At 37.5% G+C, this 23,017-nt stretch overlaps 1 protein-coding gene and 1 long non-coding RNA gene across 2 annotated transcripts in view; one reads left to right on the forward strand and one right to left on the reverse strand.

The window, feature by feature from the left end:
* The window catches only part of LOC106485912 (uncharacterized), a 49,832-nt gene that overhangs the window by 14,049 nt on the left and 12,766 nt on the right, over nucleotides 1–23,017 (reverse strand). The window contains exons 4-5 of the long non-coding RNA XR_001292809.2: nucleotides 16,334–16,473; nucleotides 4,080–4,171 (exon numbers count right to left, since the gene is read on the reverse strand). This is a non-coding gene — a long non-coding RNA (uncharacterized lncRNA). The remainder of the gene's footprint in view (nucleotides 1–4,079; nucleotides 4,172–16,333; nucleotides 16,474–23,017) is intronic.
* The window catches only part of COL4A4 (collagen type IV alpha 4 chain), a 72,900-nt gene that overhangs the window by 9,348 nt on the left and 40,535 nt on the right, over nucleotides 1–23,017 (forward strand). Inside the window, exons 4-17 of the mRNA XM_067301907.1 lie at nucleotides 9,073–9,207; nucleotides 10,129–10,173; nucleotides 11,921–12,037; nucleotides 14,945–15,013; nucleotides 15,280–15,315; nucleotides 16,113–16,175; nucleotides 16,674–16,709; nucleotides 16,882–16,923; nucleotides 17,671–17,751; nucleotides 19,042–19,095; nucleotides 20,325–20,384; nucleotides 21,023–21,067; nucleotides 22,119–22,172; nucleotides 22,851–22,920. Coding sequence (XP_067158008.1) covers nucleotides 9,073–9,207; nucleotides 10,129–10,173; nucleotides 11,921–12,037; nucleotides 14,945–15,013; nucleotides 15,280–15,315; nucleotides 16,113–16,175; nucleotides 16,674–16,709; nucleotides 16,882–16,923; nucleotides 17,671–17,751; nucleotides 19,042–19,095; nucleotides 20,325–20,384; nucleotides 21,023–21,067; nucleotides 22,119–22,172; nucleotides 22,851–22,920 — 907 coding nt within the window. The remainder of the gene's footprint in view (nucleotides 1–9,072; nucleotides 9,208–10,128; nucleotides 10,174–11,920; nucleotides 12,038–14,944; nucleotides 15,014–15,279; nucleotides 15,316–16,112; nucleotides 16,176–16,673; nucleotides 16,710–16,881; nucleotides 16,924–17,670; nucleotides 17,752–19,041; nucleotides 19,096–20,324; nucleotides 20,385–21,022; nucleotides 21,068–22,118; nucleotides 22,173–22,850; nucleotides 22,921–23,017) is intronic.

Here is a 23,017-nt window from a genome sequence, read left to right on the forward strand (position 1 = left end):
TTTATGAACTCTACTGTGTTCTGTCTTTGCACTCTGACACACTGACTAATTTTGCTTCCTAGCTTTTGTGGAGACTACCCATTACAAAATAAAAGACATGTTTATCTCATTGTTAGCTTTCCAGAACACAAAACATAATGTTTTATCTACATTTTAGTCTGAATTTTGCAGCTAGGCTGGTTCCTCTGAGGTTCCAGTCTTTTTCAGTCCTGTCTCTAAAGTGCAAGAAATAGATAAACATTGAAAGCCTCTGGCACTGTACAGTATGCAAGCACAAATTTTTAGAAGTATACAGATTAGTAAATAAATCTTCTCTGTTAAAAATCTGGAATGTGGCAACAGCATATATGCGGTTGTTTGGTACCATATTTTCCCCTTTTTTCAGTAGTTAGCTAGCTGTCAAAAATAAGGATGAGCTAGCCCCTCAGCAAATGATTACTGCAAGCACAAAATGACTCTGGCACATTCAATTATCTTGCTAGCAAAAGGCAACGCCACAATAAACCCATCCAGAGCAGCTGGAAAGCCTGCCTTGTAGCAGCCCTCCAAAAATACCAAATCTTTATTTAGCTCTGTTACACCAACTGCAGTTTTGGGGGCCTGTGCAGAGCCTGGATAAGAGGCAGGATTTGGGTGAGCCACATCAGTATATGTAACCAAGACCACCCATTTGGGGGGGGGGGTGTTGTTTCTGGAGGGGTGTATTTTTGGCTTTTATCTGTTTTGCCACAGGGAGTCGAATGTAGGGCATTCCCTTTATGATCTTGCATTGAATGTGGTAATCTAAGACTTCCTGGGGAGCAAGGGCAGACTGTCTCGTTATTGTACTGGTAAGGTATCATCTATGTTAGAAACACACTAGGTCAGACTCATTTTGAATTCAGTAAACATGTTATTCAGATAACTCATCCAAGGCCTGCAACCAAATCCTTCACTAGACTAGCTAGAACATGACCATTCATATGTTATTCTGAGTCTTTGTTGCTGGTTGTATAATTCCAAACAGTTCCAGTTTCAGTGGAAAATTTAACCAGGTTTACAGATGCCTTATAATTTAGCCTTAATATATGACATTGTTCATCTCTCCTAAAAGAGTAGTCTGGGATAGAAGCTATCTAGCAAAGTGCATTATTTGTAATAGATCTGGTTCAATGTGTATTATTATTATACATAGGAAAGATACTGCTTTTATATAGACTTTCTGCTAGACAAATGTTGTAGGGCCAACTTAGAAGCAATAGCTCGACATCTGAATAGGAATCCAAGCAACATGTTTCAACACATTGCTAGGGGTCACTCCCCTACATCCTTCTCCTCGCACTAATGAAAAGGGGACTTTTCAAGAAGTCAGGATACCTTTCTACCTCCTGATAAGACAGCAGTTTTTAGCCTCGAAGTTAAAGTGTGCATGTGTGTTAAGGGATTCACTTTGTCAGTGGACTGTGAACCAAATATTGTTGTTAGTTTCATTTAAGGGATTTTTGTTGACCTACAAAACACTGTGACAGGTATTTGATGACATTGCCCTTATACAGATTTTAGAAAGTTGCTTTCCTTTTTAGACTTTCAGTGGAAGCATTGCCCACTGGAAATTTAGCTAGTAAAGTGAAGAAATAGGTTATTTCCATGTTTGGAGCAGACTTCCTTAACTTCTCTCCCCTAAAGTAGCCAAAGACTAGGATAATAAGAGATTAGAAAGCTAAAGTTGGACTTGTAAATATATTTAAGTTTCTGAGTAAGTATGAATGGCTGTCAAGTGTGGTATATACTCTGAAGTTTCCATAGGAAAGCAGGACTTCAGGTCTTGCCCCCGTATCTTTGGCATAGTACATAATGAGCTTTCTTTCTATCCTTTTTTGCATGCAGTTTAAGTATGATTAGTTAGTATGATTAGTTAAAGCTGTGATTAGCAGGAAAGCGTAAGAAAGTTGTATAGCCAACTGTGAATGTGATGGGAATTGAAAGTTTAACTTCTATTTCTCCATTTGAAAATCTTTTACAGTGTCAACATAGGAAGTCTTCTTCACTGAAGGAGGACAGGATAATTGAGGTTGTAGCTAAAACAAGGATGATCATTGGAGAACTGGTGCCATAGTTGAATGAAGAGAAACTAGACAAGTTGGAAGGAAAGTAGGAGCAAATATCTGAACTTTTATTTAATATTTTTATATAACCAAGCATACACGTGCATTGGTTGCTATACTGGTTTTTAGAAGAGCTTGTGTACCTGTTCTTTTTATTTCTCTCACCCTTAGATAACACTGTTCTCTACACAGATTTGCATTACTGTTCATTAGCAAGAAACCACAGTCTGAAGAACATTCTCGTCAATATTCCTAGTAGTATATCCCATTCTAATAGCATTACAGTTGGACACATCAGAATGAAAGTTCAACTTATATTTAATTGGGATTACAACCTTGTTGAAATTAGTTTTGCATTATACTATTTATCTCTTGATTTTTTGTCAGAATTTGAAAGGACTCTTTCTGCCATAGGGCTTTGTTAAACTGCGCTGTTAAATCTCTTTGCACATACTGTGTGCCATTATACATATTAATTTAAGAACTATGGAACAGTTAAATGAGGAAAGAAAGTCATTAGTGGAAGTATATAAACCAATGAGCATGCTACTCTACCAGTCCTGAATAACTGAGACTTCCTCCCACCTCTTCTCTCCCAGTCAAGATGTATGATCTTTCAAGAGGCAAGAGCAGCCAATTTTATTAATTATAGGCAAACATAAGTACTTTTTGTTCTTCCGCTTTGCTTTCCTACAGTCCTTGATTTTAATTTTCTCCTGATACGTCCATCATCTGATGGTGGAACCTTTCCTCCATTTTCCCTCCTTTCTCTAAGTCAGTTCCTTGATAACTCCTGCAGTACCGCATCAGAGGCACCCAAAAATGCTGGATGCTCTAACAGAATTTAGATGGTTAAAAGAAAATGTTTGCAGTTAGCACTGACCGATTATAAACCTGTCCTGTGCCGACCCCGGAGTTTTATCCCATTCAATTCTTTTGGCTTTGTTTATGGAGTTAAGTAGATTTAGAAAGCAAGCGTCTATTCATGACCCGACCTGATCTAGCTTCTGCTATGAGATCATGTGAAATGCCTGGAGCAAAGTGAATAGCAAATATAACTCAGCAAGGCTGAGGTTCATTCTTTTGCATATGAAGCAAGTGGCCTGTTTTCACAGTAGTTTTAAAATTGTCCTTGATACCATGTAAGAGAGAACCTAGCAAACAAATCTAAGAGGAAGGTCTCACATTTTTTGGCATATGAAGTATAAGGAGTAAGCGTTCATGTGAGATTCTGAGTCAATTTGTTGTCACAGGTAAGTTAGAAAGTCAGCTGATGTATATACTTCAGGGCAGTGAGGTAAAAATGGTGAAATTTAACTCTATGGTAGGTTTGTCTTCTGGCATCACTACTCTTACCACATTTCCATAATAGATCCTGTGGGTTAACTGAGTCCAAGTTATAGAACAGTATAAATACCTTTAAGATTCACTAACTGGAAAATTGTGTTAATTGTCTGTTTTCAGGATTAAGAGGCATTTGTTAAACCATGCTTATTTGCATGCTAGTATGTTATTGAAATGTTGGACATATAGAACATAAACAAATGTCAGTCTGTTGTTCACATGGAACAGCCAACATTGTATTCGAGTTTTCAAGCTGCACACTCAGGAAGCAAATATATAAAATTCATATTTTTGACATCAAATACACGTTTTAGCTGAATCCACTATCAGGGGTGCATACACATTAGTGGGACAGATCTGAGTTTCCTCAAATGCTATTTGCTTCATACTCTTGGATCATTTTTCCCCAGTATATTAGCTACAATACATTTTTAAAATGGAAGATTTCTGAAGCTAGTTATACATATCTGAAGTGTTTCTATCATATTTCACATACATTAGCTGAGAACCATAGAACAACGTTCCTGGAGAAACTAGGCCCCTAGACCTATATCTGAAGCAGACCACAAATCTATAACTGGACAGAGCAGCAGGCAGTTGCCTGGGTTCAGGAGTTAGGTTTTGAACTGGTAGGGAATGGAGCCTGCTTACCAGGGTATGGAACAGCAACAGGATCACTCCACTCTCCTTGCTGTAAAGTCTCTTTGAGGCTGTTCTTCATACACCATGTCCACCTAGAGCATCTGTAAATCAGCATTTTTCATATTAGATATGTTTCCAGATTCTTTGAAAGTTTTGATCTTGATAAATAATCTCTTCTTTTGTTTTGGGTATCTTTCTTTCCTCAATAATTTTGGTTTGTCTGTCCCACCATACCATATATAGTGTTTTTCCTCAGTGCTATAGATTGGCAACCTTTTCCACACTGAGCAAGACCGTTTGAGGGATTGCAAAGCTCTACAAAACCATTCAGTTTTCATAGATCTGAGTGACACAAATATTCACAATCACTGACTTTTTTCAGAATCAGAAAAAAAGTAAATTTGATTTTGTTAGCTAATCTGATGTTAAGTATTTGTGGCGTAAAATGCTCCATTTGCAGCTCTCTGCTTTCAGCCATTAACAGTCTTTCTTAAAAGTTTCAGTGCCAAACTCCCTCTTATTCAGTGTTTCTCTAACACAACAGTGACACCCAATGGCTTATTGGATGCTTTTTCTCTACATGGTTGCACAGGATTAAAAATAAAACAAAAAGTACACTGTGAAAAATGTTTTCAGCTCTTCACTGTGCTTTGTGGTGCTTTAGTGAATTATCACTGTGAACTCTAAGCTGCATAACCAGGTGGTATGTTCCTGTAGCATATTGGATCATTAGAAAATATGCTGAAAGAGCATAGAATTTTCCAACAGAGTGCAAGCATGATCCAGATGCAGAGACCAGTCAAGTTTTAAAGGTTACTACTGCATTTAACCAACTCAAAATCTGTCCATAGAAAGAAGTTACCTAATATTTAAAAGTCACTAAGTGATCTGCTGTTCCTGAACAAACTGAGAATAAAGTATATCCCATATATTAGAATAAGTTGATCACTATTTAACTCACAGTCAAAGAAAAAATTGTTTTAGTAAAGGTAAGAGAGTGGATTTAATGCCAATTAGTTGTGTGTTTTTTCATCTGTATCTCGTCTTCATAAAGTTAATATTTAGAAGGTGGATTTTGGAACATTGGCTTACAGTAAAATGATTTTGGTCCCAGTCCTACATAGTTACAGTGGAGGAGTGGACACCCCTACAAACTCTGGAAGCTGTGCCTTGGCCCTGTGTGATAGACTCACTCTTCCAGAAGTGGAGAGGACATGGGTGAAGCTGAGAGGAGCAGCAGATGCTCCCATCCCTCTGAGCAGATTACATAAGAAAACATCTGTCTGCAAATGTCCTTGTGTGCTCTCCTCTGTTGCCCCCAAACTATTCCACTTCCTTCCCTTTCTCCATCCTGCCCTGGTAATATCAGAAGGGCTCTGGTTACATGCCAGACTCTAGTGCAGAATGAAAAAGGGCACTATATTATTTGCCTAGGACCCAATTCTGTGGAGTTGCTGAGTACTTTCATTTTTGTTCATGTGAACAGAAGGTAAATGCAATTCACAGATCATTGAAACGTCCACATAGGCTGTAACCTATGGTACTGCTCTAACTGAAGGGACTAGCTGGACTTCTTTTGAATTGATCAGCAATGAGAAGAGAGTCACAAAATTTAGTCCAATAGCATGAGTCAAGATTTCCCAGTGATCTGTGATATTTGGAGAATTTCCATTTTTTTCATTTCCAGCTTGAGACTCCTTTAAAATGTCTAATTTTTACATAATTAGTGCTCGTGGCACTCCAAAAATCAGGTGCTCTTAGGTGTCTCAAATCAGGCAACCAAAATGATGAGTCATTCCAAATAACCTTGGCTATCGCCCTTTCTAAACAGTATTAAATGCTTTGCTGCATGATTCTGAAGTATTTGCAGTCTTAGTCTTAGGAAGCATGCTTAATTAAAAAAAAATACAGTCTTGTTTTGTCAAAAGTCAGTTTCTTAATGCAGGTCAAGCCCAGGATATGCTAAAATAACAGACCATAGTCTTGGCATGGGTAGTTCCTGACCTAGACAATTAACAAGTCAGTGAAATCCTAAAGGAATTTGTTGGCATCAGATGGCAGAGCAGGCATAATATTCGGTCCATTTTAACTGAGCTAATTTGTCATTTTCACATGAGCATGACTACCTTCATCCTCTTTATTTGGACAGCTGTCCTTTACGGTGGTAGTCACATTGGATGGGCACAAATAATAGATGTGATAATAGATGTTATGACATGGTATCAGTTTGGTCTTTACAAAGTCATTATGAGTCATGATCAGTCTTTGAGCTGAAAGAAAGAGAGACAATCCACCGGCTTCACATGGCATGCTAAAGTTGTACCAGCTGTCAAATCTGCTGTGAATTCTGGATTCAGTGAATCTGGTTTTTTGACTTCACTACCTCCTACTGTAGACATAAACCCTGGAGTCAATTAAATTCACAAGGTAGCAACTAACTTAAGACAATTTATCAGCCTAAAGGACCACTTGTCCTGGAGGTGTTTATTGATTAATTGTGATGGATAATTAGAATTCATGCAGTGTCTGAGGTTTTCTCAGAGTACTGTCAAAATCATGTCTTCAACTGTCTAAAGAATATAACATGATTTGAAATTTTTCTCTTTCAACTCATGAAAGCAGAGCATGTACATTATGAATTAAAAATATTTAAGTTGTTCCAGAAGCTTCTTGTCAACAAAATGCATTGTTAACACTGAGAGCATTAGAGCATTAGTGAAAAATAGCTAATGCCTTTTTTTCCTGTTGATGAGTACTATGTTTCGTGTAGTAACAGCTAATTCAGTATAATAAAAAACAGTACTTCTCCCACTAGAAAGAATGGTTGAAACAGTTGTATTTTACTATGTTATTAGTCTCATTCATTTTGTTTTTCTTATACTCAGAATAATGCTTTGATGAAAATGGCTGTTTAGTCTTTTTTATCAAGTATTTAAAAGGTTTACTAGCTGCATTAGGAGTTCTTAAATGAATAAATTCAGTTTTACAACAGAGGATGTGCCAGGCCCTGCTGAAATGCCAACAGACAGGCTGCAATTGTTTATGCAAGCAAACATTCAAATTGAATAACACCCCCCAGAACCCTAACTGTCCATTCATTGTTAAAAGGATTCAGGATCAGCAGAATCTACTGCCACTAGCCCTGAATTTGCATAATATTTTACACTGTTCAAATTAGAGTATCAAGAAAATTGTAACTGTTGCTGAAGACAACTTGCTGATTCTGCCTTGGAATTTTTGCCAGTGACATTACTGGCGGCAGGATCAAGGCTTAAGTGAGGAGAGACAGAAAGGACAACTAGAACATGAGTTACACAAGGATTTTTTTCCGAAGAATTCCTCTACTATCGTTATTTGTAAGGGTAGGACTTCTTTTCCTAGTCTGTGGACTAAACTTCTCATAGCTTCAGGGCCAGTAGTGATCCAGTCCTATCTCCTGTACTGCCTAGGCCAACAGTATGTTGCTGTACCAAGCAAATAGTTTGAAGTCAATTACATTCTCATTACTCTATTTCTTTGCTAATTTGTTTGAATGATGCATCCCATACTTTTCTTCACTTCATGCCCAAAATATCAAGTAATATTCTTTTTAATCATATTTTAGAAGAAAAATAGAGAATAAATAAAAAAAGGTTAGCACTCTTCTTGGAATTTACAACTAGACTTTGTTCAGATGGATTCAGTCTGTTAAAATGTTTACTCTGAGTATAATGCAGTTTACTGCTTCAACGTAATTTGACTCCTGAAGCTAACATACCTGTCTACAAACACCTTTGATTTCTGACATTTGTTTTTCTTCAACCCATTCATAGAAATGAATGTATGATCCATCATTTCTCTGAATGGAGATTGTACTGAAAAATTCTGTACTGCCCTGAGTGGTCTTAGAGCCCTGTACTTTTCTCTGGAAAGCACAGGGCTCAATTTTGCTCTTTCTTTTAATAATGTGGTATAATTGATAGGTTAATTCTGAAAAAGAAAGCAAAACACTCTTCAGCTAGAAGACTAAACAAGTTAGGGCAAAACAAATATACAGAATGTTAAAGATGAGAAATAAAGACCTGTAAATGCAGAGGATTTGCAGGGTTAAAAGTGTAGACATTTCACATTTCAAGCTTGTTTGATTAGAAAGCTTATTTTCTTCTGCACTTTGAATTTATGATTTAATAGTTGCTTAGCTGCACAGAACAAAAACTGCAACAACACCAAAACAATCTCCTACCACTCCTATAGACTGAAAAATCCAGCTGCTCTTTGGCTTGGGAAGCTTTTTTTCTTCTGGAGAATATGTATTACCTTGGAAAAATTAGTAAAAATAGATAGAAATGGTTGGTATGGTGCTGTAGGTACAGATACTCACTTTAGAGCTATGCACAGATAAATGATATTCTGCACCTCCTTTTTAATACAGTTAATACAATCTGTTAGAACTGATACTTTTCATGAATATGTTTGCTAATAATTATCTTTTTTTTTCCTGTTGGAAACTTTGCAACTTTTAAAATGAGGCATTAAGATCTGAGAGAGATGGTAGATGTTTGAGCTAAAAAAAACTTAAGGTAGTGAACATACAGTATGATTTGAAAGAAAGAGTGAACTTTCTCAATTTGTTCTAATGTCTACAAAGTCCTTTTGCCTAAAATGAAGCATCACTTCTCTGGTGGCAAAAATGTAATGCTCAGTGGAGTCCTAGGCTTGCAGAAGGTGCTACTTACACTGGGAGAGCCAGGAGGACCTGCAGTTCTCACAGGTATCTCAGAGGTGGTGTTGGAGACCCAATGAAGATGAAAAGAAGTTACCATCCTGAGGAAGTTTTTAAATTGGAAGTTGTGTTCCTGTAGCATCTAATGCATGGAACAGGTCTGCAGTCTGTGCAGCAAGCTGCTTTGACTCATGAGTATGTGTGCATCATAAGCCTTGTGTTATCCATAGAGTCATCTCCAAAATGCTGCCTGCTCTGAGATTTATAGTATTATTCACTTACTTCTTTGGATCTTTTCAGGGTCAGCCTGGTGAGCTGGGAGCTCAAGGTCCAATTGGATCCTTGGGATCTACAGGACCAGCTGGTCTGCCAGGTGAAAAAGGTTGGAGAGGTGAGACTGGGCAACCTGGGCCAGCTGGAGAAAAAGGTGATAAGGTAGGAAACACCACAGAGAGTTCTTTGGGTGTATGCCATATGTAATGGTAAAGGTTGCTAAGTGAAACAGAACCTGAATGATCAAAAAACATTTGCCAAACCCTGCTCTTGCTCACGTAAAATTGTCACTGAAATCAATTACAATTTTCTTTGAAAAAATGTATGGGGGGGATGTTTGCTGTGGAGTGCTACATTAGAATTGTCAGAAGAACAAATAAAATGAAAGAGATCCAGTCTCTGATTGGCATATACCATACCATCCTTATTAACCTCAGCGAGGGCTGTGGAAGGAATGTGGAGCTTGGGGGAGGAGTATGGTGCTTTTAAAACAGTGTTGTACACTAAGCAAAACATTATTGCCACTTATTCTGTGATGGGAGTATAAATAGCGCTTCAGGTCCTTATCTTTCATAGTTGTACAATCCCTGTGCTTGGCTCTTTGTGCTTTATATTAGTTTAATGATCTAATTCCACTGATCTCGGTGGGTAATTCAAATCACAAAGGTCAGTGCCTAGCATTCATGAAATGTAAGCCCTGCTGCTGTAGTCGATAGAAAGTGTGCTGCTGGTATTACCAGAACAGGAGCAGAGTTGTGAAATGACATACACAATTATTTTATAAGTTATAGCAAACTTCCTCTTATGTGTAGTTTTACAGTCTTTCAAGAATGAATTTAAGTATGCAAATTTGACATTTGTCCAGGATCATCTGTATATGTGTAACTATTGGCTAGTCTCATGCTAAGCCTGTGTACCTTTCATCAGATATTTATTTTTGATTACAATCATGAGTTTGATTCACATTTCAAACAAGACTGTTTCTTGTTTCTCACTATATAGTATCACATATTCTTGTTTTTCATTCTTTTTAAGGTTTAATGACCTCAACAGCTTTGTTTTTCCATGTCACCTATTTTTTAGGGCCCAACAGGAGTCCCGGGATTTCCTGGTTTAGATGGTGTTCCTGTATGTATTGAGTAAATATTGCTTTATAAGAATTATAGTCTATAAAGTCATAGCAAGTTCTCTAATAGAATAACATACTCAATAAATTGGTTGGTTTTATACCCATTATCACTGTGTCACCTACGGAATTACATATTTTGCAAAACTGTAAAATACAGTGTTAACAACTATGTTTATTAATAATAATAAACTCCGCAAAATCCCAATAAAGTAAATCATTTTCATGGAGGGGGGGTAGTGAAGGCAGAGACTGGCCTAAGTCCACAGAGCACGCAAGTGTCAGAGCTAGGATTAAAAACAATGAGTTTGTTTTCTCAGGCTCTGTAGCAGGCTGCAGGCTGCTTTCTGCATTCTTAATTCCAAAAGTATCTCAAGTTATGTATCCTTTTTTGTTCAAACTTTTTGATTTTTGCTTGAAGTCCTTTTGCAGGAAAAAAAGCAACCACTGAGTCCAGTGAGTTTTACCTGAATAGGGACTGAGGAAGTAAAGTGGGTCTTAGGTATATCTTTATGTGCATGTGATTATGCATTTTTGTGACTGTGGTTTTCAGTGTGGAAATGGGTGTGGTAGAAGAAAGACAATATCTGTTAGATCCAGTATTTTGAAAAATGCTGTTTATTGTAACTGAATTCCTATGCTGTTATTGGTTTCATGCAGCTCAAACAAAGTAAAAATGTTGAATTTTGAATGTGAAAACAGAGAACCAGAAACTGAATGAGTGCCTTAGCATCTGCTTGTCAGCTGTCCGTACTTAACAATGGGAGTACTGCCAGAATGCCTGTGTAACGGGCAGGTCACAAGGCCAAGATTTAGCACAAGAAAGAAGAGCTCCCAAGAAATAGGTATCCTTTTCAGGAAAAAATTTAATTAAGAATAAGTTTCCACAATTTGGGCTAAAGAGTCTTAAAGACAGGAAAAAAGTAACATCAACAAGAGCATTTCAGGCAAATGGCCAGGATACTTTCCTGATGATTTTTCAGAACAAAACAAAAAAAAATTATTTGGGGCAAAATTATTTTTTCCTTACAAAAATTTTAAATTTTGTGAAAGTAATTTTTCTCACATGGAAAGATCATTCCAAGGGAATTTTCCTCACTGCTTCTGTTGTTTAGTGTCTCATTTGCAGTACAACTGAAGCCAGTCTGGATATTGGTTAATTCATGCTAGGTTGAAAAATCAGTTCCTCAGTTCTGGAATGTACAGTTATATTGCTCTGCAGTTACTGTATGCTTGATTCAAGCTCTGTCCTGTTTTTCATTTTTTTATCCTAATCAGTTAAAAAATATGGGGCTGCCTGAGATGACCTCTGTGTGTGTCTTTCAGAAATAATAAAGCTATACTATGTGTTCCTAGGCAGGGTGGCTTTTCCTTACAGCCACAAGAAAGATTACAGTTTGAGGGCCAGAGTCTGCTTTCCTTTAGAAAATAACACGTTATTTATTGACTCAAGTAAGAGCAGATTCTGGTCTTTCTGTCCTGTGCTCTCCCTGTCATATTTGTGAGGCATCAAAGAAAAAGATATAAAAAACTTAGAGTCCAGATTCTTTGCCTGTTACACACACACACAAAATTTCTATTGATCACAACAGAAAACATTTCTAATCTAAAAAGTATGAAGCTGGGACCATTGTGAGATGTCCTCTGTTCCAGTTCTGGCATATTTGTCTCTGAACTATTCTGTTCAATAAAAAAGTAGTTCCTTATCTATCATGGTATATCTGTAATAAATATTAAACTGTCTGTCAGGGATTACCAGGAAGTGAAGGACCCACGGGCAAGCGTGGTTTGGATGGCTGCAATGGCTCAAGAGGAGATCCAGGATTCCCAGGCGAAAATGGATACATTGGACCAAGAGGTCCTTATGTATGTTACAAGATTTTTTATTGTCTATTGGTAACATATATCTGCATTTCCCCTCCAAGATAATAGGTCTTAAAATGAAAGGAGTTTTAGACTATGGCACTAGTTTTATGGCTGTGGGTCCTTGGGTTCATCTGCTGTGTTAGGATTTTTTTCTGTACTGCACCATGAAGTTCCAGACACCTTCCATTCTTGCTAAGGCTAATGGGAATAAAGGACACTTGGTAGCTTGCCAGATTAAGTCTAAACTTGAATGTGAAATAAGTTCTTTTATCCTTAAAGTATATTTGTCTAACTTGAGAGTTAAATTCTGCTTTGTTTCCCTAACACATAACCATACCAAAGCCAACGCCATTTTAAGGAAGTATAATTGAGAAGGAGTAGCTTGAAACCGTTGTACCTTTTGTCACTATTTAAAACATCTTGAAAGCCTTAATAGTAGGGATATATCTGAGAGGACTCAGCAGTCAGTGAAAGTTTCAGCAAGTCTAAATTCTGTAGCAATTGAAGATTTTCAGATCACACAAGTATATCAACAGATCTCCTCCAAACTTACGGTCTTACAACTGTAAGTGGCCATGTGCTGCTAGTTATGCATATCTACTCATGACTGCTGTGTGCACACCCAGTCTTGCCTGGGTGTTTATCCATGCACATAGACATCTTTTTAGTTAAAATGTTTAAAATGAGCACTTTAATATTGTTCACTTTTCCTGTTAAAATGGGAAGCATTTTAACATTGTTTAAATATTTAGGCTAGCAATGCCTACTAATGAAGATAAAAACACAAAGTCATATCAGTAAATGATATAAATTGCTATAGCTCTAAAGAAATTGTTCTGAACATATCTAGTCCCTAGTCTTTGACTTTTTGCGGAAACAGGTTTTAGTTGTGAATGATTAATAGCTCATTAGTTGGTTTAGGAGCTTCTCTAAAATTTTCTAAATAAAACAAAAAAACAACTGCAGTTTAAATGAAAGTCAAATGTGTTTACTGGGAGCTAAATAACATGCTGATTCAGCCACAGGCGATCAAAAACTGTGCGAAGGGTGAGATAGTGAGAAGACATTACTAAAATACAGTAAATAAAAACCCATGTATTTCCAGTCTTGGACCTATAATAGATGCTATGAAACTCACAACCTGATAAAAACTTGATAATACCTGATGTGTTACACCTCTCAAAAGGTAACTCATTACCCTCCAAAATGGTAAAATGGCTTCTGCTCACTTCTTCTCACTTATTGTGGCTTTCAAAATGAAATTTGCCTGTAATTGCAGCAGCCAAGGGACATAAAAGGAAAATGAGACACTGGACAAATTATAGCATAAATCCTCCAATTCCAGGAGCATGTTCTTTGGCAGGCCTAGAAAAGTATTTGCAACTTAAAAGGGAATGGAGACACAATAGGCATGTAACCTTGGATATCCACACTAAAATTCCGATGCAAATTAATTTGGCTACCCAGAAAAGCAAGACATAGTAACCATATTTACTTGTGTACAAGAATGTCATTCCAGCCTCTCTATGCAAATTGCCTGTTTTTAAATCAATTTGTTGCATCAAGTACCAGCTTGACTCTATATTACAGCTAACATATTTTATTTCCTACTTATAACATTGTCTCTTATAATTTTATGTAACACTGCATATGCATTTGTCAGCTTTACTTCTGTTATCTTTTAGGATCTGTACATTTATCTCACCAATAACTTGGAAAAGAACAGGGTTTCTATTTGTAAGCCCTTACTTAAGTCATGTAGAAGGTAACAAACTGAATCTAATAAAGAGGTTTTATTATGTAAGAGATGAGATGTAAAATGTGTTTAGAAACATGAGTTAAATTATGCAAAGACAAATATAGCTTTTCATGTGTTTAATGTGTTCCTAAGCAGCTGTTGTTTGACCTGTAATCTGTATCCAGTCTACTGTAGATATATGCAGCTGCAGGCAGCTGTAACTCTCTACTCTTTATTGTAGCATTCCAGGGGTAAGGACTTTACCTATTTTATTCTGATTCAGGATTTAAACAGCCACCATAGATATCAGGAAACCAATACAGTTTTAAAGTGGTTAAATTCTGTGAATAACAGTACCCAGTTTATTGAAGCCAATAGCTAATTGGTTTCAAGACTCCAACTAATTATACCCAGTACACTTGGATTTCTTGTGAGAAAACTTCAGAAGTAATGCCTTTATATATCTGTTCTTTAAATATATATGTATTATGCTCATAATAGTGAATTAAGTATTAAAATAAAATTTTGCAAAAGCAATCATCATTCCTGCTAAGTCAGACTGAGGTTTTGAGGGTGTTGGGATAGGCTAAGTTATGTGAAGATTCCACTACAAGTAGCATGAGAACTTAATTTTATGAAAAACAGGGCCTTTAGGCATTGGATTTACTTTTTGTGTAAACTGTAAAATGTATTTACTAGTGTCTGGAAATGTTGAGTATTATGCATGTAAAGCAGTCCATGCTTTCAGCTTTTTAACTGTATGCAGAATCACTGTAGCTTCTTCTAAATCATGGCATGAACTTTTGGAGAAGCAGAGTGCATAATACATAAAGCCACTGACCCAGTGAAATAAAAGACAGCAATATTGATAGAAAGGCAAGGTTTGGAAAGACTCTAGAATATTGACGCATGCAAGAGCTAACGAGGCCCTAACAGCAGGAGTCCAAAAGCTGTGAGGAGCTGTTTTGCTCACCAGTAAGAAGGTAATTTTACATTTAAGGGTCTTATTAGACAAAATAACTGCAAAATGCTAATGCAGTGATAGTGATTCTTATGGATTACCTAGTGACGTATGGGCACCAGAAAAACACAGCTGAGGGAATTATCAATGAATCTATGGTATCAGAAAGTGAAGCATGATGTTTTACAAGACTTCTTTTACTTTAAAGGGGTATCCAGGGCAAAAAGGAGAAAAAGGAAATTCAATATATGTTTCCCATTTTGGAAAAGGACCTCCAGTGAGTATATGGTTACACCAAATATACATATATATATGTATATATGTGTGTGCGTATGTATATATCTTAAAGAAAAATATGTATGGCACATTTAGTTCTCAAAAATCCTAACTGTTTAATAAAGCTTGCTGTAAACAAAATTAAATGCAAATATACAACTAGAACAGATAGCTTGAGACCTTAAAAGCTATAAAGCTAGAAAATTCCCACAACAATTAAAAGTCAAAGCTTGTGATACTCTATTTGCTAAATGACTGTCATTACAGGGAGACAGAGGTGATCCTGGACCTCCCGGCATGCCAGTAAGTACAATCAGCAGGTTCTATACATGCTTTTTGGATATAATAAAGCAATATTGGGGTTTCTCCCTGCCTTTTTTTAATAGCAAAATTCCAGAATAGAGTCTAACAAAAATTCATTTCCTATAGATTGCCCCCATGGCCAGTTCATGCTTGCTCAAAGGAGCAGAAATGGATTTTGCCCCATACTGCATTGTGGTTTGGGCCCAAGCACTGGCAGTGTATTGAGCAGCTGTTACCCCTGATATACTCACATTTTGCCAGATATCTAATTTATGAAATTCAAGACGTGAAGAGCTGTGACACCTTCTTCAAAAGTATCTTTTGGGTCTTCCAAGAACATGTAGCATGCTACCACATTTTGGCCATAAAAGTATGTCAGAGGGAGGAAAGAGGATTTAATGTGTTTGCTGAGCTCTTATGGACTCACACTCTTATGGCTCTGGGATCCTCTTTTGAGGCCCTTCAGAAAAGTATTCATTGATGAGCTGTATCAAGTCCCCACACTCTAGCACAGTTGCTAACAAGGTATTCTTTCAATCCATTGATACTATATAATTGTGCATTGCCCAGTATCTGTATGTGTACAGTATCATCCAGAAACTACTGCAGAGCTGCTCTAGTGACAATTAGGTTTCAGGCGTGGTATAAACTTCAGGCCAAGGATACGTGGGTGGAATGCAGTCAGTGGCCAGTAGACTGAGTCCAAGTGATGCAGGCATTTTAGAGGGACAGTCTTTGTGAAGAAAAGGATAACCTATTGGTATTTTCACAAACAAGCCTTTTGCCATCTTTTTCAGGGACCTAGAGGATCAAGAGGTACAACAGGCCCACATGGATACCCAGGCCAACCAGGCTTGCCTGTAAGATCACCATGGTTATATAGCCTTGTATTTTCAGGATATGCATGAATTCTGGTCTACTGCTTTTAGAGCTTGCCTTAATGTCAATTAAGGCAGTGTGAATTCAAGCCTAGACATCATTTCTGAGGCAGATGATAAAAAGAGGGGTTTTGCCTTACCTTGTGAGTTTGGAAGTATGGGAATTGGAGCATACGTTGTTTCTTCCCATGCCTGTGTGAATGTGTTTGATCCTAGCAGTCTGTGGTCATAGAGGAATGCTGGTAGGGCTCTCTCCATTATTCCCTTTCCCCAAGGCCACCTTGTGGGAGACAGGAAAGGGGGGAGCAGAGTTCAGCCCTTCTGAAAGCAGCAACCAGGTGAGGTAAATTGCAGTTTGGGAGGGGTACACGCCAAGAGGAGATTCTGACCCTGTGTGATGCCATCAAGTAGGTGTAATTTTCAAAGCAAAGCTGTCTCTTTATGTGAGACATACTAACTTTTCTTCACTTTCTTTTAAAGGGTGTTCCAGGTTTCCCAGGTTTGCCAGGTGAACAGGTAGGCAACTATTTTTCCTGAAGTTGTTAGTGAGATAATGCATTAATTTATACAGATATCTGAAATGTCTCTTATGGCTGTTATCAGTTTTTCTCAAAGAAATTTCTTAATTAAATTCTAATATCAGCATTTTCTGATTACCTTCAAACTGCATACATTTTTTGTCAACTAGGGAAATCCAGGCATTGGAGTGGATGGACAAAAAGGGGAGCCGGTAAGAAAACAAATATTATTAAAGCTGTCCTTGCTTTAGAATTAGAAGCACATCCTAAGAAAGTAAGTTCCATTTATTGAAGATCCCTCAAACAGAAATGCATGCTCAAGTTTTTGTTGGTTCGGACATACACAGGTGTGTGGGTTCCGTGTGTGGCTTTGGACTTTCTGACCTTGCAGTGATCCTGTAAGAACAGGACAAGCCACATAGTAATATTTCCTCTCCCAGTCTCCACCTATTAGCATATTCAGGACTTCATCACCAAAGTAGAATATTTGATTTTTCTTTCATGAATTGGTCCAATCCAATCCATATAGGTTTCTAACATGCATAACTTTCCATAGCAGGTCTCATCTTTACATTCATGAAGCCATGTGCTCAAAGGCTTCAGGCTGGAACATGAGAAATTGTATGGAAAGCAAAGAGATTTGACAATCATGTAACTGTCTCCATAGCAGACTCAGAGCAGGAGCCATGACTTCAGAGCTCTCATTTGTTTCCTTAACTGTAATGTTATTTTTAATGAAGGGGAGGAATAGAAGGGGATTAAGATTTTCAGTCATGCTGAAGAATGTAGAGAGGTTTACAGACCTCCATATAAACCCTGATTTATCTACAGGTGTCAGCACATGTTCAGTGAGTAAAGAAATACATTGTTCTGCAGTACAATAGGGATACGTGCTAAGTCTCACTGAACTGCTACACTGAACAGACGATTTCTTTCTGCCATTCCTCTGGCTTCTGCAGGGTGATGTTGGACTTCCTGGGCCACCAGGGTCACCACTGTTAATTGGACCTCCTGGAGCTCAGCTGTTCAAAGGAGAAAAGGTGTTAATCTCTATTTGCATTTAACTGTGCTCAACTTGTCAAGTACAATCCTGTGATGTAATTTTTGCAAGGATGGCATAAACAGGACATATCTTTCTGTAATAAGCCATCAACTTCAGTAGAAATCCTGTTCAGCACCCTTCCCACAGGCGTTCAGGAGAGATGTAGCTCATTACCTGAGAGATGCCTGTTTCAACACAGTAAGGAGATACTGCCCTTGCTTTGGTTTTCTTCACTTTTTATCATTAGCAAATCATAATGTTTCAGGCATCTCACATGAAGCTGATTACTCTGGTATTGAATCTCTTGTGGCTTTTCTCATAGTTCTAACACTGTTTTTTAGATCTTTGGCATTTGTTCTATTTGAATTTTTTTCAGTGTAACATTTTGAACTATCTGCTCTAACCTTTCTAGCCTGCTCCTCTAAAATGAAAAATAAGTGTGATTCTGTTGTGTATTTTTAATGCAAAATCCTGTTATTTACTGTACTTCTTCAATGACATGCCTACTGTAGCCACGATTACAGGACTTCATGGGTCAAAATAGATTCAAACTAACACCCCTGTTTTTAAGTCCTGGATCATTCTTCATTGTATGCCCTAAAACATTGGAATACTTGTTAAAGAAGAACAGAAGATACCAAAATTACCTTATGGAGCCCTATATTGGAGTCTCTGTAGTTCTCAAGTCTGATTTGCTCACACACACAAATGAGAAGATGAATCCTGCATGGCCAGCCCTTCAGCCTCAAGTCAGGGAGCTAAGAATTTCACACGTTGGATCTTAGCTTTTGATCATGCACATGGTTCTTATGTACAGCTGTGGACCTGTGGGGGCGAGGTGAAGGACCACAAGAACCTATATGTACTCCTTCTGTTACTGCTGAATGTGACATGCCAGCCATGCATCTCATTCAGACTGGGGCTGAACTGCACAAGCTGAGATGCAGTGAATACTTGCATCAAACTAGATAGAGCAACAAACAGACCAGAACTACTGTCATGTGTGTTTGTAGGAACAAAGCCCCAGTTAGCACATTTCTGGATGTGAAAGATATATTTCTTACTGCAGAGTGGCGGTGCTGGTTGGCAGTGTTAACAGAAATAAAAATCAATACATATTTATTTTTCCTATTTTCCTATGCCTGGTACACCTACAGGAACAGGCCCAGTGCTTAAGAAAGTACCATTTTAATAGCTGTAATTCAGAACAGGACTTTAAAAAGTTAAATGACGCATAGGCATGTCGTGCATATTAAAATACACTTAGAAGCTTTCCCTGTATTCTTAGGGCCAAAAAGGACTTCCTGGGATGACAGGATACAGAGGACCACGTGGACCCAAAGTAAGTAATGTGATTTTTTTTTTACATGGTGCTGGCAAAGTTCTGTTAACTTCTATGGTTATTAAGTTAATCTTTTAAAGCACAAGGTGATGTAAGAAATAATAGCACTTGTGTTATGAAATTTAATCACCACCTAAATCAATGTGAAAGCAAAAATGTTTCAAAACCCTTTGGAAAAATTCTGTCCTATTTGATACCTGCCTATCAAATGTTGCCTGGTAGTGAAAGGTCAGTGTTGTTTCCAGTTGGGTCATTGACACATAAGTGACTAGGATAGTGAAGAAAATAAAAGCACAGATTATTCTTTCTCAAGAAGAGAAATAGAGAAGATAAATTTAAATTTTATGGGATCTTAATGGGTCATATTAGGGTACATAAGTATGTTAGGGAGAGACTTTTAACTTCATGGATTCTGGGTATCCTCAAGAGTAGCAGAGGCAAAACCTGTTTGGAGAGAGAGAGATGCTATTTGCTGTCCCATCTGGCCTTTCTTTTCTTCTCTCAGCATAATTCATTTAAAAGTTGGTCTGCCAGGAAGGAGATCTTTGATGCTGAGTAGAAGCAGCCACAGAGATGATTTTGGAGTCTTCATTTCTGATAAATTTGGGGGGGGAGGAATCCACAGACAGGAAACTACCAGATCTCAGAGAAACAGAAGATAATTGGGCACAAAAGAACAAGGCTAGTTAATCTATGTTAAACACTTATTTAACTTTGTAGGCAGAAGAGAAGAAGCAAGAAGCCTGAACATCACATTTCTAAGTCTAGCACTTCTTCAAGAAGTCATTTTCCTTTGTAAATTAATGGACCACTGTTACTCAGCCCTGGGAAAGGCGACAAACCTTTCATTTAAGTTTTACTTTGAAAAAGAGGGGTACTGGCTGTCCATGTAGATAACAGTATGCTCATTAGTTGCAGCCAGTAACTGAGAAAGTGCCTGATGTGGCCCCAAAGGTCACAAACTCAGAACTTAAAAAAACCCAAACTGCTGAAGACCCATTAAGCTAGGAGAAGAGATCTAGCAGGTTTATGCTCCTTGAATAACTAAAGCTATAACTGAATAATTGAAGCAGTGCTGTATGAAATAAACCCCAGTGATTGACCTAGGAAGTGAAACAAGTTCCATTAACCTAATATATACATAACCTAATAAACATGCACATAAAATAAAGTTTATGACAGCACTTCACCAAGCAGTTTGTTTAAACAAAGTGTTTTGAATGCTCCAGGGTGTATCTGGGAGAGGAGAAAAGGGTGAAAAAGGTATTCCTGGATTCCCTGGAGTGCGGGTAAGAAAGCTGCAGAATAAATTATTTCACAAAGTCATTATAATTATTTTAGCAAATATTTGGCAGTTAGTTTAAGTATGCATTTCAAAAGATTTTAAGTTTTGTTTTTTTTTTTTAACAAATCTGTCTTACTTTCTATATAGAGTATTTACATATGTCTAGGACAGGGTGACTCCCAGGGCAAGATTTAAACATAAACTCATAGGTATTTTCTGTCCTTGGAAAGACAACAAATCTGGGGGCTTATCCGACAAATATTTAGTATTGCACAAAGCTACTGTGCTGTAGCACAGTACTAACACACTAATTTTAATGTGTTTGGTACACACTGGTGGCAAGTGTTTGCAGCAGCTTCCACTTGATTTTCATAACAGTGCTCACATGGAGAAATATATCTGTTATTATGCTTGGTACAATATAATACAAATTTAAGTGAAGACTTCTTGACTATAGTTCAAACTCATGCCCATCTCTCATATAAAGTATTTGCAAAATTGTTGCAAGTGCTAGCTATTGGGAAATATTATGCCAAGTAATAATTATCTAAGGAAAATTAAGTGTTCAGCGATTCTGAATACATGCCATTTTGAATAGCCTTTCACTGTTTTAGTTTTCGATCATCTGCTTACTTTTATCAGGGTAATCCTGGTTCTTATGGACCTGCAGGTTTTCCTGGAATAAAGGTAAGAAAGAAAGTCCAAGCAGCAACCTGAGCAGTGGGATCAGTGAGGTCTGATTTCCTATGGATTTGGGCAGATTTGGAATTCCTTGATACTTGGTAGCTCATACTGCATTCCCTCATTTCTCCTCTGCTACCTGTAGCAACTAAAGTTGTATGAACTCCTTGTCTTGGGACCTCTGCTGCCCTCTCTGAAATTGGGCTGAAACTGGCAATGGGATCCAAGGTTGTGAGCAAGAGGGATAGCCAGTGGGACATGCAGATAGCATGACAGAAAAGTTACATAGCATGGCAAGTTTTATCACTTTATCTTATGTATATGTTTTGTTTGCCTTTCTGACTCATGAACTTCTAGTTTTGCTGTTAAGTCTGTGAAATGTTAGTTATGAACTTACAACATCTTACTAGATTAAAGCATAGCAGATATGTCTTGCTTTTTTTCCTGTCTCTTCTTCCCAATTTATTTCCAAATCTAGTTAATGTAATGGTCACAGTATTCATAAATCACATTAATGTACAGATACTTGCTTCTGGAATTATTCTCCAGGTGACTGTATTATTTGCAAAATTACTTTTTACTCTGTTTTTTACCACCATCAGCTCAAAGAGTTTGAACACTGGATAAATGAATATATTAATAGATCATAAAAGGACAGGAGGAGCTGATATGCAGCTGCTTTCCATGCAGTAATAGTTTAAGAGGGTCATTCAGCAGGCAGCGAGCCAATTTCAGCTATATTAAACAGAAGCAGTCTATCAGAGTCTGTTAGTATGTATTCCAGCTAGTTCTGTGCTCCAGCTGCACTGGATCCACTGACCACTCTCTAAAATAACGTGGTGATAGATAAAAAGATGTGCTTTTTTTTTTTTTTTTTTAACCGAAGAGATTCTATGAAACATGCTATCTGTTGTACAAATTCAGTTAATTTCTCTGAAACAAACTGTGAATGTTACTGTAAGATGCCAGTATGACTGGCATATTGATTTTTGTTCAACATTAATTATATTAATGTATTAAGAGATTTACCCAAAGATATTTATGTAATCTTTTCCAGGGAGAACCAGGAGTTTTTGGTTTTCCCGGACAAGTTGGCTATCCAGGCATAAAGGTAAAAAGAGCAAAAACACACACATATACACATATATCTATATAAATGTTAATGGTTCCTCCCAAATATACCTGCCTATTAGGTCATTGCCTTATCTATATTCATATTTACTTTTAAGATTTACTATTTTCATGATAGTCATAGTTACTCAGTACAGTAGTGGTAAATAACTATAGAAGTAAACTTTCTTGCTTAGTGCATATGATTAGAGGGGGAACGCCATATTGCTGACCACAGGAGTTGGTGAATCCCGTTTGCCAATGGTTATCCTGAGTTTATGTAGTCATAGTTGGGGGGAAAAAAAATATATCCATGGATGTTCATTTTTCTGCCATTTACCTATTGTCAGCTTTATAACAATGCAGGATCATTCAGATGCTAATTAGATGGAAACATTGCATGTCTCATTCGGTAGCAGAAAGATCATTGCAGTCCATTATCCCCCAAAACTGGAATCAAACCCTGAGTGTTGTGTTGTTAATAAATACTCACCCTGATGTGCATATTACTTCAGTTGGGGGCATCGTTAACAAATGTGAGACAACACGTGGAGAAGGAATAACACATTGTATAGGCAGAACCACTCTTGTGCCCCCACTACTGTTGAAATTTTCAGTTACGTGATAGCAAATTGCATGTTTGTATCTATCCATAAACTTTATTGTTGGATTTTTACAGGGGGATCCCGGAGAAAAAGGGCCCCCAGGTCCTCCTGGAACTGTTGGGACTCCACTGTTTCCTGTAAAAGGTTATAGCTAGTTTTAACTACTCTTTGTGCTGTATAAAGTGTATAGGACCTATTTCGCTAAGGTGTTTGAAAGTGATCACTAGGGATTCACCAGGGA

This window comes from Apteryx mantelli, chromosome 9 (genome assembly GCF_036417845.1).
Source record: "Apteryx mantelli isolate bAptMan1 chromosome 9, bAptMan1.hap1, whole genome shotgun sequence".
NCBI classification, from domain to species: domain Eukaryota; kingdom Metazoa; phylum Chordata; class Aves; order Apterygiformes; family Apterygidae; genus Apteryx; species Apteryx mantelli.